At 34.8% G+C, this 17,814-nt stretch overlaps 1 protein-coding gene across 1 annotated transcript in view; it reads right to left on the bottom strand.

Annotated features, from left to right (window-relative positions):
- Window positions 1-17,814, bottom strand: part of LOC128805220 (sodium channel protein type 5 subunit alpha-like) — a 32,449-nt gene that overhangs the window by 8,045 nt on the left and 6,590 nt on the right. The window contains exons 6-20 of the mRNA XM_053973767.1: window positions 17,498-17,740; window positions 16,870-16,933; window positions 16,109-16,253; window positions 14,700-14,894; window positions 13,435-13,626; window positions 9,971-10,073; window positions 9,314-9,543; window positions 9,038-9,190; window positions 8,381-8,734; window positions 7,190-7,642; window positions 5,225-5,339; window positions 4,389-4,543; window positions 2,299-2,537; window positions 809-878; window positions 416-670 (exon numbers count right to left, since the gene is read on the bottom strand). Coding sequence (XP_053829742.1) covers window positions 416-670; window positions 809-878; window positions 2,299-2,537; window positions 4,389-4,543; window positions 5,225-5,339; window positions 7,190-7,642; window positions 8,381-8,734; window positions 9,038-9,190; window positions 9,314-9,543; window positions 9,971-10,073; window positions 13,435-13,626; window positions 14,700-14,894; window positions 16,109-16,253; window positions 16,870-16,933; window positions 17,498-17,740 — 2,966 coding nt within the window. The remainder of the gene's footprint in view (window positions 1-415; window positions 671-808; window positions 879-2,298; window positions 2,538-4,388; window positions 4,544-5,224; window positions 5,340-7,189; window positions 7,643-8,380; window positions 8,735-9,037; window positions 9,191-9,313; window positions 9,544-9,970; window positions 10,074-13,434; window positions 13,627-14,699; window positions 14,895-16,108; window positions 16,254-16,869; window positions 16,934-17,497; window positions 17,741-17,814) is intronic.

The raw sequence follows: 17,814 nt of genomic DNA, 5'->3' as shown, positions 1-17,814 counted from the left end.
TAGCATCCCAGCACTTCAGGACTTTTACAGCAAAAGAAGACATAGAATTCTAAATAAATTGGTCCATGAGTTTTCTTTCTTATCCACTCTGAACTAGAGAACACAAGAATAACTTTAAATACAGTAACAGGCAGACTATTTCAGGCTTAGTTTGTCAATCAAAATTAAAACAGAAGTGAAATTTAAAACAAGACTGAAAAGCTGTGAAAGAGTTCTTGATTTTAACAAAAGGCTGCATGAGCCCGAGTGCTCTTTAGGAGGAGGTGAGCAGCTTATAGATGAGGAGAATATTAATGGGAGCTAAAAAATTCCCAGTTTCAGTGAGATAAACAGAACCACAGTGGTGTGCCTTGGTTGGGCTGCTCAACCCATTCCTTGAGGAAAACAAAAATGAGCATGTTTTTATAGAACTTACCACTTGGAGAAGAGCCAAGTATCCCATGCCAACATTGTCAAAATTTACAACACTATTTGTCCATGTCCCATTGTTGGAAATGCAATCAGTTTTGCCATTAATGAAATCAGTACTTTCTTTTTTGAGTGTGCACTTCCAAAATCTGCTTCCAAGCCATTTTACTCCTAGAACATTAAAGAGGAGCCAAAAGACAACACAGACGAGCAGAACGTTGAAGATGGAGGGGATGGCTCCAAAGAGTGCATTCACAACAACCTGAATGAAATGATTGAAAAGAATTCATTATCTGCATTCAATAGATCACTTTTCCCAGAAAGCCACTGCTTTTTACTTCTTCTGTATCAATTGAAAATTCTCATCCATATAAAAACCCAGATCCCCCAATACCTTTACCTTTATCCCTTCAAATCTTGACAAAGCTCGTAGAGGCCGCAGTGCTCTAAACGTCCTGAGAGATTTCAGGCTGGTCCCAGAGGAACAAGGTGAGGAGTTTTCAGAAACAGAATTTCGTCCCCAGGAAACAAAGGACAGCTGTGTTCATTGAATTGGAACTGGGATCATTAATTGGCATACAAAATTTTATTTTATCTATATTTGTAGACAATCCTGAGATGAAAGTTATTTCACCACTAAGTCAAATGAAGAAAATATACATTTAAAGTTACCATAATATAATTTTACTTCATTCTTTCCTAACACATAAAAAAAAAATGGAATTAATTCTAAGTTGATTTTTTTAAAAAACAGATCATATAGTTTTGTTTAGTACTAGTGTAACAATCAAATTGGTAGCTATCATACTTCCATACACTACCAGACCAGAAAGGTTTATTCAGATAAAATACTCCCAAAATATTCTCAAAAGTGTACACAGGAATTTATTATCATAACTGAGGATGGGGATGTGGAAACAATTTTTTTTAATATATCTGTTTCATTTTAGATATTTCTATGAGAGAAGACATTAAAAATAATTTCAATAATTAGGTATTTTCACTGTTCATGATTTGTCTCTTCTCATTTGAATTTGCTGCTTCAGTGTTCAGCCATTGGATATTTCCATGTTTATCCTGTTTTGGACTGTTATTTACATTAGAAAACTGTAACTGCTCAAGTATTCTTTACAAATAGTCATAATATTAGATTTTTCAGTTGAAATTTCCTAGTACTTCACAACTTTTAATGTTGACTATCCTGAGTCTATCAAAAGCTACTCTGATGTCACAAGTCAGCAGTTTAGACATCCTTACTTAAAAATATTTAACTTCAGAACAGTCCCAGTGTGATGTTGACAAGAAAAAGGTTTCATTTTTATACAGCAAGATTACAATATTTAACATTTTCTACATTCAGAGCAAATGTGTATGTATTGAACACTGCACTTATCTCACTCTTGGTGATTCCAGCATTTCTCTTTGGGGCTGTGCAAAGCAAAAGTTACTTCCCTATCTTTAACTCCCTGGTAAATTATTTTTCCAAGCATGCTTTTCAGCTGTCTTTGCCATTCAAATTCCTTCTCCTTCAAGGAAGGAACTCTTTCTTTTTTTCTAACTGCCAAAATCACAGATTTGGCTTGGGTTGGAAGGAACCTTTAAAAGCATCTATTCCAGAACTGTCAGTAGCTTCACATTTTCTATTGTCTTAATCAATTTAATTTAATTTTATTTCCGATCACTAATTGAACTCTCTCTCTACAATTGAAAAGGTTTTTAGAACCATCATGGTCCTCAATGACGGTGATACCTAATGAAATTTCCTTCAGCAACTTCTTGACTATTGCTGACAATTTCCATTTAAAGTCCTAAAGCCTCTTTTGGATTGAAGGTTTTTTAGCCTTTGGTAACTGTCTTTAAGACTTGTATTAATTTATAATCACAATTTACAGGTAGTTCTCTGTATAGAAAATATCAAAAATTAAAATGTATGACAAGCTGAGTATAATACTTACACACACAATGATGAAGTCAAGCAAACACCAAGAATTTGTGAAATAACTGTGCAAACCAAAAGCTACCCATTTCAGAAGCATCTCCGTAAAAAAGGTGTAGGTAAATATGATATCAGCATAATCTAGGATAATTTTCACTTTTTTCCTCTTCTGCAGGTGAACATCTTCAAATGCCTGGAATTTCAGAATTCAGTTTTAAAACAGGTCAATAATTTTATGGGACATTCTTTTCAAATTGCACAAGAATAAATAGTTTGGCTTATTATAACCATTTCATATTAAATTATGGACAACCACCACTTATTTTTATACTTAAAAGTAAAAAGGCAAATTTTAAAATAAGTAAAATGTCATTTTCACACTGATTGAAAAATCTCATACTTTCAAGTTTTTATGTTCAACACTTCAAAAAATGTCTGACGAGGGCCAGTTGTGGCTAAAAAATTTTGGCTTCCCAAGGTAGTTGACAATTTTGAATTCTTCACAAAAAAGCCTGAATTGAATACATTATCCAGTGTCTGTCAGATTCTGACCTTCCAAATGAATCATCTTGAGTCATCCTGCAGAGTTGTAATACGGACATGAAAAATGTGACAAACACCTCATCTGGAACTGCTCATTCCTGAAGTTGCACGTTTTTTCACCTAAACCTTGACCTTGAGGTTTTAGGAAAATGTTTCACTGATTGCCGTCATTCACATCAGTGTTTGCTCATGTTTAAAGTATTTGCTGCTTTGCAAATTTATTTTAGATTTTTTTATATTGCCAATGTATTCCCAATTGCTTTTAACACCTTGCATTATTTCCTCACTGAGCTTCTGGCAATGTCTGTAATTTTCCTTTCATCCACTTCTCCCCTGCTTTTCTGAGCATTCTTTCTGTGATCACCATCACATTTAATTTCACTACAAGCCATGGACATGTGTGATGGTCTGGTGCTATTCATACTCATTCAGAAATTTTCATACCAGTAAACTTTATAAACAAGCAAAAAATAGACAAGTCCCTTTCTGCAAGAGGACAAGTGTATCTTAGAAATGGGAAAGCTCCCAACACTGAAAATCATCTTTGATGACAAGAAATTGTTATTGGTTTGTTATTTTGCACCTGGGTACCAACTAACTTTTTGTTCAACAGGACATGAAAAATGACTCAGTTTCCTTCCTTACTTCAGTTTGATTCCCCATGAACACAGAGGAGCCCTCACTGGAATCCCAGGGAGTTCCCCTGGAGGTTTTGTCAGCAGAATTTTAAAGCAGAGAGTTCAAACCTACTGTTTAGGGAACAACCTGAATGTAAGGTACTGACTTTTGTTGGAAATTCTGACATCTACCACATAGATCATCTTCAGACTATTTGGTTTTGTTCCTTCTGCATTATATAATATTTTATTTAATATTAAAATTATTATTATTTAATATTAAAATTATTATTCTGACATCTACCACATAGATCATCTTCATACTATTTGGTTTTGTTCCTTCTGCATTATATAATATTTTATTTAACAAGTTACTCTCAGTAGACAGTGAATATACTTTCAAATAAATAAATAAAATAATTCTTTCCTTGTTCTTCAGTAGAAATGGATACAATCAGAGTAGCAATGAAAAATTACCTCACCTACCAATTTACAGGCATCTTCACTTTTAGCTTCTCATCAGAATATTTGGATGATTTTCAATCTATATTTTTACTGAGTAGCTAATTTGCTTTACAAATTTAGAAGTGCTATTATTTTTTTCAAGCTTTCCCAAGCAATATCAGACTCTGGTTTAGGTTTGTAATTAACACAAAAGTGTAAAGAACTATGTTCAGTGAAGAACTATGATTCCATATATTTAAATCTATCTATTTAAATATCTTATCCAAGTGGAGGAAAGCATTATAACTTCTAAAGGTTATATTTATTACACTCCTGTCTCCCCCTGGGGAAAGGAATGTCATAGCAGAAGAAATCAATTCAATACTATTCCTTTACTGACAACAATTAATTCAAATGTGGAGAAATTAAATGAAATTTACCAGTGCTGCACTGCTCAATACAATCATAAAAACCATAAAATACTCAAACCCGCTATGGTTCACGATTCTGTAGCAGGTTTTTCTAAAGTTCCACCAAGTTCTGCCTGGAAACTTTGTGATATCCACTACACAACATGGGAAACACTCAACACAACCTGAAAAGAGAGAGAACAGCATATTGGTTCAATGGAAAATGCTGAGAAATGGATTTAAAAGGTATAAAACATCTTAAAAAGGCCTTTTACATATTATAGGAAGAATGTGCTCTTTTATCTATGAGGTGATGCTGTTACTGAAATGATCAGAAGCTAAAGAAAAGTAAAATTTTTTATGCCAAAATAATCTCTTTTAATAAAGCAACACATCCATGGAATAACAGACATCTTTTTGTGTCCTTCTGCAGAAAGGTTTGTGGGCACAAAAGAAGCTTTGACTTCTATCTAAAAATGTGTTTATTTTCTGCATTTTTTTTCTCTTTTTTTTTTTTTTTTTTTTAATTTTGAAAAGGGATATTACCTTACTAGCAGGTCAGTAAATTATTATTTTTTCTAATTATTTCACTTTATTGAACTGCAGAGACGTCACATTTGGACTCTCTTCACTGCCCTGTGCCAGAAGCACTCTTCATTAATCTGCAAAGGCAGCAGGATTGAACCAATAGAGTCTAAGGAGAAGTCCAGGTGATCAAAGGCAGATATCCACACTGGGATGAGCAGACAAACAGTTCCTGCTAATCTGGATATGCTCCATATGGATTTTTTTGAACACTGGTTCATTTGGCATTAGTGCAATACCAAAAAAAAAAAAAAAAAAAAAAAACAAAAAAGGATTCCTACTTTCTACAAAGCAGTCCTTAGGCAGCTGGGAGTTTTTAGTGTGGGAAAACATCTCCAGAAGAACAACTGGATCCACAGTGCTGGCTTCAGAAAAGCTACGAACAGAATGATATTTCTGTAGAGGAGAAGGAGTAAGAAAATAATTTATTTGCTTTTCATTAATATGGTTAACAAACCTAAAATAAATGAAAATTATCATCTCCTCTCCCTCCCCAAAAGAAATTTGCAGTGTGTAAATTATCTTTATGTTGCTGAACTACCAAAATAAATTATAAATAATAGTATAGAAATAGCCAATCCCTACTTTTTGTTTCCATCACTTTATTTTAACCAATGTTTTTGTTTCTTTTCGTTATCTACAGTGGACTTGAAGGAAGGGAAATGTTTAGAAAAGATTATATTATGCTACAGTTTTAGAGAAAACTCTGATTTCTTCATGCCAATCAATTTTTAGACATACAAATCATGTCTCAAAAGGCTTGAAGAGGGGAAGGTCCAGCATATTCCACAAAATGATAAAAGTTATAATTACCTCTTTTTGATCTTTCTTTGGGTGTGTTACTGTGAAAACATTTGCAATTTCAGAAGTCCCAGAACTCTGATTGAAGCTGATTGAATTCCGCCACTGTTCTCTGTGTTTTAATTTGTCTCCCTGCATGAAATTATGCAAATCAGTTGATTTTCCACTTTTTTTTTTCCTGACAGTCATTCTTGAAAGGCAAAATTATTTAACAGAATGTAAAACATCCGTGAAGTTTAGACTCATATAATCACAGAATGATTTGGATGTTTGGTTTGGAAGGGGCCTTAAAGATCATGTAGGTTCAGCCCCTCTGCCAAGAGAAGAGAATCTTTCACTAGCAAGTTTTTCTTTTTACAAATAATTAAATAGTTTCCCTAAAATGCATCTAAAAGATTTATGCTTCCAGTTATAGGCAGAAGATTTAAGTGATCAGAATCAGTCCTCAGTCCTTCTGACACTACAAATTCCAAGAAATACCAGACTCCACTGCAGCAGGGAAGGAATTTGTGACAACAAATGCTTATGGGCAAGACATTTGAAACAGCCACGGATGATTCTAAGGTGATCAGCAATTTTTGCTGCTTTGAGAATTTGTCCAAAGAGAAATTTGAGAATTTTGTCCAAAGCTTCTTTGTGAATTTGTCCATTTGTGCACTGATAATGCTTCCTAATATGACCAAAACTACACAAAATGGATCCTGGTAGTCCACCTAGACACTGACCATGTGCTCATCCATCCCAAAAAAGATCCCTCCAACACTAACAATTCTGTGATTCTGTGAAAAGAGTTCCTATAGCTCCTGTGCCATATTTGACAATCCTGTGTGGATGCGACAGATGCCTGAAATATCTCCAATATTCCTAACTGCCTCTGTACAGTTGTCATGGCAGTAAAAATGTCTCACTCACATGCAGAAAGACTTGAGCTTTATCCCACCCAACATAACAAAATCAAGAGATATAAAGGGGAGGCAAAAGTACCATGGAAGTGAACAGGTGATTAAAAAACCCCAAACAATACTAAGAATTTATTTTTTAAGGTATAGCTTTTGTTTACATTCCCATTGGATTCCATGCAACTGAGGAGCAACATATAATCAACACAAGAGGCCTGCCTTCCAAACACTCCAGGTGTAAGGCAAAGGAGACAAAAAGAAAGAATGTCTGTCTTGATTGAACTTTGTTTATCAATTGATAGTAATAAATAGAAACAAAAGAGTCAGATGCAAAATTTTTGGCTGTCATTGAGGAGAATGATGAAAAAGTGAATATTCAACATATCATTGAATAACCAAGACTTATTTGATAGCCCTTGTACTAGAAGAACAAAGAAAGTAAAATTGCAGAAATGACAAAAAGGATAATATTTACTGATGAGTCTTTGAGATTGCATTTACAGAGGCAAGTCACAATACTTTTTCAAAGATTCAAATATTCTTTACCTGTTTCCTGCTTTCTGCAGCTGTGTGCAAAATGTGCCCATCACCACCTTCATTGGTGTAAGCCTCTGCTGCTGCAATGGGAACACAGGTACTGTGGCTAGTCAAAATTTCTTCATATTTCCTTGCCAGTGAGGAACTCTCTTCCATGTGGCAATGCTCTATATCAAAGGAGCCGTTGTCTATATATTTCCTGACATCTGTCATGGCATAATTAGTAACCTCTATGCCCTTCCCAGAAACTTCTGCCAAAGTCTTCTTTTTGTCTGCTCTTCTGAGGCTTCCCCTCATTCTTTTGCAGCAGTGATCCCAAATTCTGTCTTTCACAGCCTTCAGGCTCTTGTGAATCTGTGCAATGGCAATCTGGTATTTAGTCCCTTCACCAGGCTCCTCTTGTCCCTCTGGGCCATCAAGGTTAAATGAACTCAACAGCAAAGCAATGAACAGGTTGAGCACCTTAAAATAAAGTAAGTTGGAGACACTATTGCTAACAGAAGAGACACTTCAGAGACCCTCAAACTCGCTTTTATTAACCACTAATAAACAATAAAATTATTTACTAATAAACTGGAATATTGTTATAGCATGATATAGTTCCTTCTGGAAGGACTGGCAGGAGAAAAAAGGAGGGAAGTGAGAGTTTGGGTATATCAAATATATTTTCACATACTTTGATGTCCATAGTGTACGAGGAGGCAGACGTAGAAAAACAGCATGCAATGATGAATTTTAATTACATTACCATCAAAAAGGATGGTAATAGACCAACAAACCAAGCAGATGAAAAAGATTTCATATCCCAGTAAATTTATATTAGATCTAGAATAAACCAAAAAATCTGGGTTCTGTAAACTTTTGATAACATAGGGACAACGTGTTAATCATTAAAGGCACTCAACAGTTTGGTTATTTGGTCCCATCAACACAAAAGATGAAGACATCTGACACCAAATTATGATCAGCTCTCCACTTCTAAACTCTGGCTAAAAGGAATAATTTTATTTTGCTTCTATGTCTTGTGTGAGAAAGAGAAAGAAAGGGGAAAAGGGAAAAAGGAGACAGAACAAAACCATATGTCAAGTGACACCCAGAAAAGAGAATAAAGTGAATACTTTTCAAACAGTAAAGTTTTCTTCCAAAGAAAAAAGTAATTGGATGCATTCAGTAGGGACTGAAAATTGACTTCAAACTCACCACCAGGTTTCCTAGCACCAGGACAAGCAAGAAAATGATGAGACATTTCCTTTTTCCAGCCACTTCCATGCATTCCCACATAGTTTCAATCCATTCTCCACATAATATTCGGAATATAATGAGGACTGAATGACTAAAATCTATCATATGCCAGCGTAATTCGCCACTGGGGTTTATTTTTTCAGAATTTGTGCAATAATCACTGCCCAAAATCTGCATTCCTACTACAGCAAAAATAAATATAGTGATTGCCAAAACCAGAGTGAGGTTACTCAGTGCACCAAATGAGTGTAGAATTATTTTCATAAGAGTATTTAAGGCTGGCCAGGACTTTGCCAGTTTGAAGATCCTGAGCTGTAAATGAAACACAAGGAAAAAAGAAAGTTAAAACAGCCCAGAGAGCACAGCACACAAGAAAGCCAGACCCCACATTTACCAGGATGTCTTTACTGCAGTATTATTACTATTTTTTCCCCAAGAAAGCCTTTTAAATGTTTTGATGAAATTAAAATCACTCCAATTAAAAGCTCATGTTGTCTTACTACTTACCAATAAAGAAAACAGATTTAACATATTCATCAGTAAAATCATATGAGGGTATTTTACTGTACAACACATGTACTTATAAAAATTAATTTTTTAAAAATAAATAATTACCAGCCTGAAAGGTGACAGATTTGTTCCAAAGCTCGCTAGGCCAATCAAAACAACCAAGCTATCAAAAACATTCCACTTTTCCTGGAAGTAGTAGTAAGGATCTAGAGCAATGATTTTCAAGATCATTTCTACCGTAAAAATCAGGGTGAAGACCTGGAAAGACAATAATGAAATCCAGAAAAGAAGTCACTGAAAAAGTCTGTCTCCTTATGGGAGTGTCCCAGTATAAATACAGGGTAATAACTCCATTTTCACTCTAACATAGACTTAACTTACCCTGTCACTTAGAGAAATGAGTTGTTGGTAATCTGGGTGCATGCCAGGGTACTCCATAGCCAGGAACAAGGTATTCAAGATAATGCAAACCATGATTAAGAGATCAACAAATGGATTCAAAATTACCAATTTCATCTTCTCTTTGACTGCTGTCCAGAATGGACAACAATTCCAAATTAGATACTTTTGAGGGAAATTTTTCCAAAATGTAGGACAGTTCAGTTTTGACTCTGTCGGACAAAGAGGGAAAATGACGTATGAATAATCCTTTGTAGAATATCACAGAATGAAGAAAAAGACAATAATTCATTGAAAAGATTGAGAAATAAATCTCACATGAGCAGAATGGCATCATTGAAAAACATTGTTTAGCTCATTCTGCACAAACTAATCACAAACTTATAAAGGTCAGGCAAAATTTACCCTTGGTAATTGCGAGTTAAATGAGATATGAGAATATTTATTTTACTGAAATTTACATTTGGCAGCATAATTTCCTCTAGTTGCTTTTAAAATAATGGTGTTAAAATATTACAATATTACATCTATCTACATAATTTCCTCTAGTTGCTTTTAAAATAATGGTGTTTGTGATAGTTTGATCTCTCAGGTTGAGTTACGCAATCACCACAGGAAAAAGAGGAAAGAATGACTTACTTGAATTATCTGTGAGAATTGTGGCTGCACTCATTAACCTCTGTCTTCGGACAGGATCATTGATAGCATCCATTGAGACCTCATAGGACAGCAGGATCTGCCTCTTTGGTTAGGAAGACAGCAGATGATAATATAACAGGGGAACATGGAGATATAATAATTACAATACAAATATTACAATAATTGCAATACAAAAATTATATCCAGCATGAGATAAACACGCCTTTTCAAATATGCATTATAGTGAAGCTTTTACTTGCTGAAAAAACATAGAACAAAACAAATAGAAAAATATAAACATATCAGGTGTTTGAAAGCAAAGGACATTTCATCAAAATCAGTACAATATTTCAAGATTTTTTTTCTTTCTGAGGATATTTAATTAGCAGTTATAATTCCATTAAAAAAGAAGTATAGAAACATTTACGGGGGCAAGGGAAAAGAATCAATCTGTCTTTCCAGTGAATGATAAAAACAACATACAAAAACAACACTGGCCATCAGTTTGAATAAACCATTGGCTATTTAACTATTAATTACTGATTAGTAATAAATAATCATGTGTTAATATGAAAAATAGTCACATAGTTAATACAAATTATTTGGATTTTTCTATTAAGCCTATCAAGATCTAACTAATATTGAACTGCCTAAAACAAGGAACCTGAGAGACTGGCAATGGGTAGGCTGACCACATCACAATGCACTGTACTTTAGTATTCCCTCTCAGCACAACTGGATTTGCATAATTTCCTTTTTTTGAGAAGGATAAATGAATAAAAATATATCATAATGTTACCTCAAACTCTTATGATATTATGAATTTTATTAACATATTTTGTAAAACTGTTATTCAGGGAATGAAACTGATACCCTTGGCCTTAAAGGTTTAATAATAATTACTTCTCATTGTCATTGATATTTTCATGAAAATCTAAGCAAAACTTAGCTGATAGAGCTGTCAGAGAACAGACCTATAAAATGAATTTATAGTACAGTGCTAAAATGCTCATTTTCCCCTCTGGGTTTTGGTGTTTTTTTTGGTTTTTTTTTTTTTTTTTTTTTGGTGTTTTTTTTTTGGGGGGGGGGTTGTTTTGTTTTTTTTTTTTTTAAATTCTCAGTCTTCTTGTTGAAATTCACAGCTGTTAAGGAGAAGTCCTCTGACAAACTGGGATTAAAAATAGGGATGTGCACTAGAGAAATAATGTTTATAAACTCGTTCTGTCCTACCAAAAATCTTCAACCCAAAATGCTCTTTTCTTTGACTTAGCACCTTTACCCTCTTTTTATGATGAAAGCAGAGAGGACATTGTTTGAGGAGTCCTCAGTTGCAGCAGAGCTTGTATGACCAGTAGTTGTCACAAAATAAATAAACTGCCACATTTGTTGCAGATTATTCTTATTTGACTAAAGGTAAAAATCTGCATTAGAGCAGCTCACACTGCTTGGATCATGCTTTAGGTTTTCCTAGATATCTTCAGAACTTTGTCATTCCCTGGACAGAGAGAGGGGAAGGGACCTTGGAAAGGTCTAAAGTTGTTATTTTTGAGATATAAAAATCCAGAATACATTTGGCATCCTCCTGTGCAGTCTTTGTAGCCTTGCAGAAGTAAGGTCTGGCAAATAATCCAAATTCATCTCCTGTCTCATACATCTCTTGCAACACAGTCACAGACTTACAAGAATGAAGTTAAATAGGAATAATCAGCCATAAAAATGATTTTTATACAGAAGATATGACACCTATTATGAAAATACTTTTTTTTTTTAATAGCTACAATAAAACACTACCATGGGCTGTGGTACAGCACTTCCTTTAAGTGCAGCAGAACCAAACTAGGTCACAAAATTGAATGATATTCTTAACACAGCAGGGGAAACATTAATGACACTACAAGAAGCAAATGCTTTACTCAAGTAGATGACAGGTGGCTGCCAAGTGAGTGATTTGGATTCCTTCAGCTCAAATACAGAATTTATTATAGCTAGGATTATGGAATTTAGAAATTCTGACTATGATGACTGTCAGAATGAGAATTTAATCAATTTTAGCTAGGATTATATGTCTGAGAAAGACTGCCCCTCAAGGATACTTTTCAAACAGATGGAAGTTGGAGCATTATTTCTCTTAGCTCTGCTATGGGAAAATTTTCATTTTCAGTGAGATGTGTGGAACAATTCTGATGTTCTCTCAGAAGCAAAAGAGAATCTCTTGGAGGATGAAACCAGCATAAGGGCATTAGAAGCTTTCTTTTTTAGATATTGTTGAAAATAATTAAGGGATATGAATAATTGCCTGAGAATTATTTTGAAAGATTCAGCTCAAGATTAAAATACCTAAATGAAGATGTTGACAAAGAGCCAGAGAAAGATTAAAGTTGGGATGGTCTTCTAGAAGATACAGTATTTTGTCAGTGGCAAAGGTACTGCGGAAAACATCTCAAAAATTAAGCAAAGAAAGAATAATGAGTCTTAATAGAAGTTTCTTAATGGACTTAAAAATGAGTGGTCAGCAGAGGAGCCAAAAATCACTGCTGTAAAGATGTGGAACAATAGATGTGAGATTCAGCCTAATGTTTTAGATATCCATCTTTAATTTATCCATGTGTGCAATGCACTTAAAATCCCAGTAAATGGGATACATATGTTTCTGATAAGTTTGATTCACATAAATAAATGTTTCTGAAGCCATTTGAGATGGTCTGTTGAGACATTTGGTAGTTGAAACATCCACAGTAGCAGACATGGCATCTGTGCCCTTCCATAGAGGAGGTGAAAGCCAAGTAAGACACTAGAAAAGCTCTAATGTCACTAGGTATCAATTTGTGACCTGAAAAATTAAATCTCCACTTCACTCTGGGAGTTTAGAACCTAAAACACATGTAAAAACCTCAAAAACCCCAAAAATTCAAACCCTGGACACAATCTAGTTGCCTAAATGTAGGAATTTAGCAACATTTGAGATGCTGCAGGGTTTATGAGAGAAGTGCTGGAAGATGTGCCACAGATATCAAAGATATCTAGAACATCCACCACATGCAAGAGCATCTAAACTGGCACCAGATGCTTAAAGTCAGCAAGTGAATCACACCCCTAAGATCAGAAATCTTCCTACTGAACTAAACTCTATCCTAAATATTTAGGTCAGAGAATGAGCTGTCTGTAGAAAAGAATAATAATTTAAAAAATAAAATGTAAAGAAATAGTTAGGTCTTTAGGGAAACTCTAAAAACTTAAGAATTGTGTACATTTATTTCTGCAGTACAAACAGAGATGTTGACAGATCTTACCACAGCTCTCAGAGCACAGGTCTATGATGTGCCACAAGTGTACCACTGACAGCCACTTCCAACTTCCCCTTCAGGTGCAAGTAATGCTGGCTCCCCCTGGTCCCAAAATCTCATCCTTGAATTGTCATATCATATGCAAATCTAATGAATGCATTTTCTATTTCAAATACTTACAAGCTTCTTGTGGCAGCGATCAGGCTGCGAACGAAATATTTGCTCCTCATTTTCCTGGCCATCTGAAATTAAGTTTTGCCTTGAAGTAGGTGTTTCTTTATTACTCTCTTTTCCTTCTGAATTTTTCAAGTCAGCAACTGACATTTCAGGCTCAGCATGCAAGGCCTTACTGCTTTCTTCCACAGCCAACATCTGTAACAGGGAAAGCAAAACATCTGTCTGTTAATTCAAGAAGAATGGACTAGGATCATATACCTGTAATTATTATGCTATCTGAATTATTTGCACTGACAATTTGTAGGTTTCAAATGTTAAACTTCCATCAAAAGACAGGAGTACAAAATGCTATTCACAATTCTGAAAGACCAAGCAGGGTTACCTGTGAACTACTCTAATTAAAGTCTGCGCCCTTGTCACTTTAAATATTGTATTTTGTATCTGATTTACAAAGTATTATGGCTTATCCTTTCACTTTCCTTTTCTTGATTTGAAAAGGACCTTGAGTCCAAGCCAGCAGAAGACTAAGGGCTCGAACTAAATGCTAAAATGTCAAATTTTCCTAAAATCTAATCCTGTTGAAAGAAAAATAGAAAGAAGAAAAAAGAAAAACAGAAGGAAGAAAAGCCTAAGCAAAGCTTGGCAAGGTGGAATGAATGCCAGGCACAGAAACATAACAGCTGTCAACAACTGTAGAGGAGGAACTTGGTAAAATGGTGATGCTTAACACTTTAATGATGAAATTTGATAGTTGCTAGAGAATATTTGTTTGTCTTCTTACAAGTCTGACTTTTCTGACTGCTAGCAGTAAATCAGAGATATATTTTATTTAAGGTAGAAGATAAAATGTATCCACTTATGCTTCCTTCCTGCAGTAATATCAGGAAGGGATACCCAGAGAAAGGAATTTTTGGGCACAGCAATAATGATACTGTACAAGAATAGGGCAAACTATGGAGTGCAGCACTCATGCAATACCATGAAAATTACTTTCTGGCCAGAAAGCCATTCCTGTACAATGTCAGGTCTGCAAATCCTAAAACTTAGTAAGCTTCAACTTGGATTCATGATGGTTTTTTGTATCACAGGAATGTTTATGTATTTAAACATATATATACATGCATGTATGCATTTGTAAAGACATAAAGAGAAATGAAGTGCCAGAAAGTATTGTAAGAAGCCCATATTTAATTCAAAACATTATTTCCCTAATTCACAAACAGGAGAAAACAAAAGGAACTACAGATTATATATGATAATTTACAAACCTGTTCCTTCTCTATGATTTGTCTGGCATTCTGAAGCAGTTTTTCCTTTGCCTCTGTTTCAGCACGGGTAGCTCTGTTTTCCTCTTCATATGCCATAGTTACCACAGCCAAGATCAGATTGAAGAGATAAAATGAGCAGAAGAAGATGACTGCCATAAAAAAAAAGATGCAGGACACTCCAGATGTACGGATGGTCTATGAGGAAAAGGTAAAGGTGGTAATAAAATCTTAACAAACTAACATTTACAAAACAATATCAAAAAAACTTTATAAACAGTTTATTTCCCTGTGCAATACAAAAGGTTAATGTACTGCAGTGTTTTGAATGAACAACTGTAGGATCTGCTTCTGGTCTTAGTTATAGATAAAAATGTCACATATTGCAGAAAAGAATTGACATTTCCCATTCTTAAAATTAAATCAAATATCTTCCAGCAAAGCAGGCAAATGATCATCAGCATTTAAGCTTTGAGAAACAACCTCATCTGCAAAGACATAAACAGGTGACTGTGGAAGAAATTAATGAAACTCAGTAATAAAGATGAAAGCTAGGATTATTTACACAATCATGAAAGATGTTTTAATTACAGAATCAGAGGCAGCATTTAGACTGATCATCTTATTCTTATATTTTTTTAAATGGTAGTAGAGGAGATGGTTCAAAATTAAGCTCTGAGACATTAAAAACTAAAAGTAGCATGACCTTCAAATGGCAAAAGACGTTGCATCCATTTAAAAAAGTCCTAGTTAATAAAGGCTGATGGAAAAAAAAATTGAAAATGGAGCAATATGAAAGGTACAGAACAAGGCAGAGAGTATTGTTCCTGTCTGGCAAAGGTACTGTATAGACATAAGGGATCCAGGAAGTTCTCTACAGGTATTTTTACATCATTTTTTTCAAAAAAATCACAGAATTGAGAAGTTACATTCAACTCTCAGAATCAAAACATAAAGTCTTCAATTTTTTTAGTACCATGTTGTCAAAAATGAAAGTGTGTGTGTTGAACCCAAAGGTTTGTTGAGTAGTCAGGACTTAAAAGACAAACAGCAAATGTGACAAATCCTCACATTCCCTGCAGCAGCAGGGAGCTCCCTGGCTGGATCTGCTCCATATCCCAGTCCTTGGGTGGTTACATACAAATATTTAACTCTTATTTTAGCTCTTAACCACTGACCCCAGTGTGTTCTCCAACAAAACTATGAGCATTCACAGCAGGGCTGCTCCCACCCAACACCACTTGCAGAAGGTGTTACAGCTCAGTCTCTTGACTCTACTTCTTTAACTTTTACATTGATTTTAGAAGAAAACTGGTGTCAGTAATGTTAAAACCAATACAGACTTTTCTAGTGCACATAAAGCTCTGACTTGCACATCTAAAGTCATTCCAGCAGGTAAAAAAAGTACCCACTTGTCTGTAGAGACGCTCCCAGTAGTCCTGGGTCATCAGACGGAACACAGAGAGGAAGGCCCAGCCAAAATGGTCAAAACTTGTATAACCAAAGTCAGGATTGCTCCCAATCTTCTCACAGGTGTAGTTTTCTGGACACTCCTTTCTAACCACAAAGGAAATGTTAAACAATACTTATGTGGAGATTCAATTGAATCTGAAAGCATCCAATACACAGTGACAAAAAAAGATTTGTTCATTTTGTCTTAAAAGAGGTTTCATTATTCCTCAAAATATTCCTGCCAGAAGGGCTGATTCATATCTGACCATCCCAGAAAACCATTTGTCTAGTAAAGAAAACTAGACAGAAACCTTAGTTTGGGACTAGGCAAAAACTCTCATTGATGTAGGATATGTCCAAACAAATACAGAGAGTGGGGAAAAAAGGAAATATCTTTATTTTTAAATAATTCACCAAGATAAAGAGAGGAGAATTTATTAACATCTAAAAAGTCTTTAGTGATCTGTTTCCCTTCTCATTTATATCATTCTACCTTACCACTGTACTCCCAGTGGTTAGCAACAAAGTGCATTTAAAATTGGCTGCATTCTTGTCCTTCATTCCTTTTCTGGTGTGAAATATGTGGTTTTTAATTTAATAACACACCCACTGATCAATTTTCTCCTCCTGAAAAATCATCACCATTCTTTTAGACCAAAAATAAAACCATAGTTCATCTGGAGGAAAAAAATTAAGTACTGAAACTGCTTTGTTCACTTACTTGGGATCTGCACTGTACCCACAAAGCAATATTTCAGAAGAGTCTTTCAATCTGTAGCAAAAATCTAATGACAAAAAAATATCAAAGAATCATAAAATGAGAAGTTTTCAGTTTCTACAGCTTTCTGACAGTAAACCAAACATTACTGCACTTCATAAACACTCAGATGGATCAAACCTCTGTGAAAGATCCTTTCCCAACAGGAGTGAGTCTCAGCAGATCTCTCTCTGGCAATTTAAAATAAATAGTAACAATTTGCTGCACAACTAACAATGTAAGGTTTTATTTGATCTTTGGTAAAAATAAGAATCTCTGTGAAAAGTAGACAAAATCCATGAAATATTGAGTAAATGATGGAAAAAATAATTCCCTGTGCCATACCCCTAAAATTAATATCCCTGTGCAATGAACAGATAAAGAAGAAAATGCTTATAGAAAACTCAGTCCCTTCTATCCCACAGACTGTTGATCTTTCTCCAAATCCAAGATTGACTGATCTGATAGTCAGTTGTCCCAGAGACTTCACACTACTACTTGTGCATATGGAAGGACAAACCTTCTTGGAAAAAATACATGCAACTATATATTAATATCCCTGTGAAAAATCAATACATACCTAGAAAGATACACGGATTATGTAAAGGGAGAAAATAAAAACATTTACCTTTATCATTTGGTACATATATCTTGGGATCCTTACATAATGAGTCATTGTACTGAGTTACGTTGAGGACACATTTGGATTTTAAATTGCCCATAAAAAGCTGGAGGCCTATCAGTGCAAATACACTCAAGCAAAATACAGTCAGGATCAGCACATCCAAGAGCTTCTTAACAGACTCAACAAGTGAATTTACAATGACTTTCAGACCTAGGAAAATAAGATCCAATAACATAGAAAGTGAGAAAAGGAATGCAGTGATGTTCCTATATGACAAGACACGA

This window comes from Vidua macroura, chromosome 1 (assembly GCF_024509145.1).
Source record: "Vidua macroura isolate BioBank_ID:100142 chromosome 1, ASM2450914v1, whole genome shotgun sequence".
In the NCBI taxonomy this organism is placed as follows: Eukaryota; Metazoa; Chordata; class Aves; order Passeriformes; family Viduidae; genus Vidua; species Vidua macroura.
Note: the sequence above shows the minus strand (reverse complement) of the source record. Positions and strands in the feature narration are given on the sequence as shown.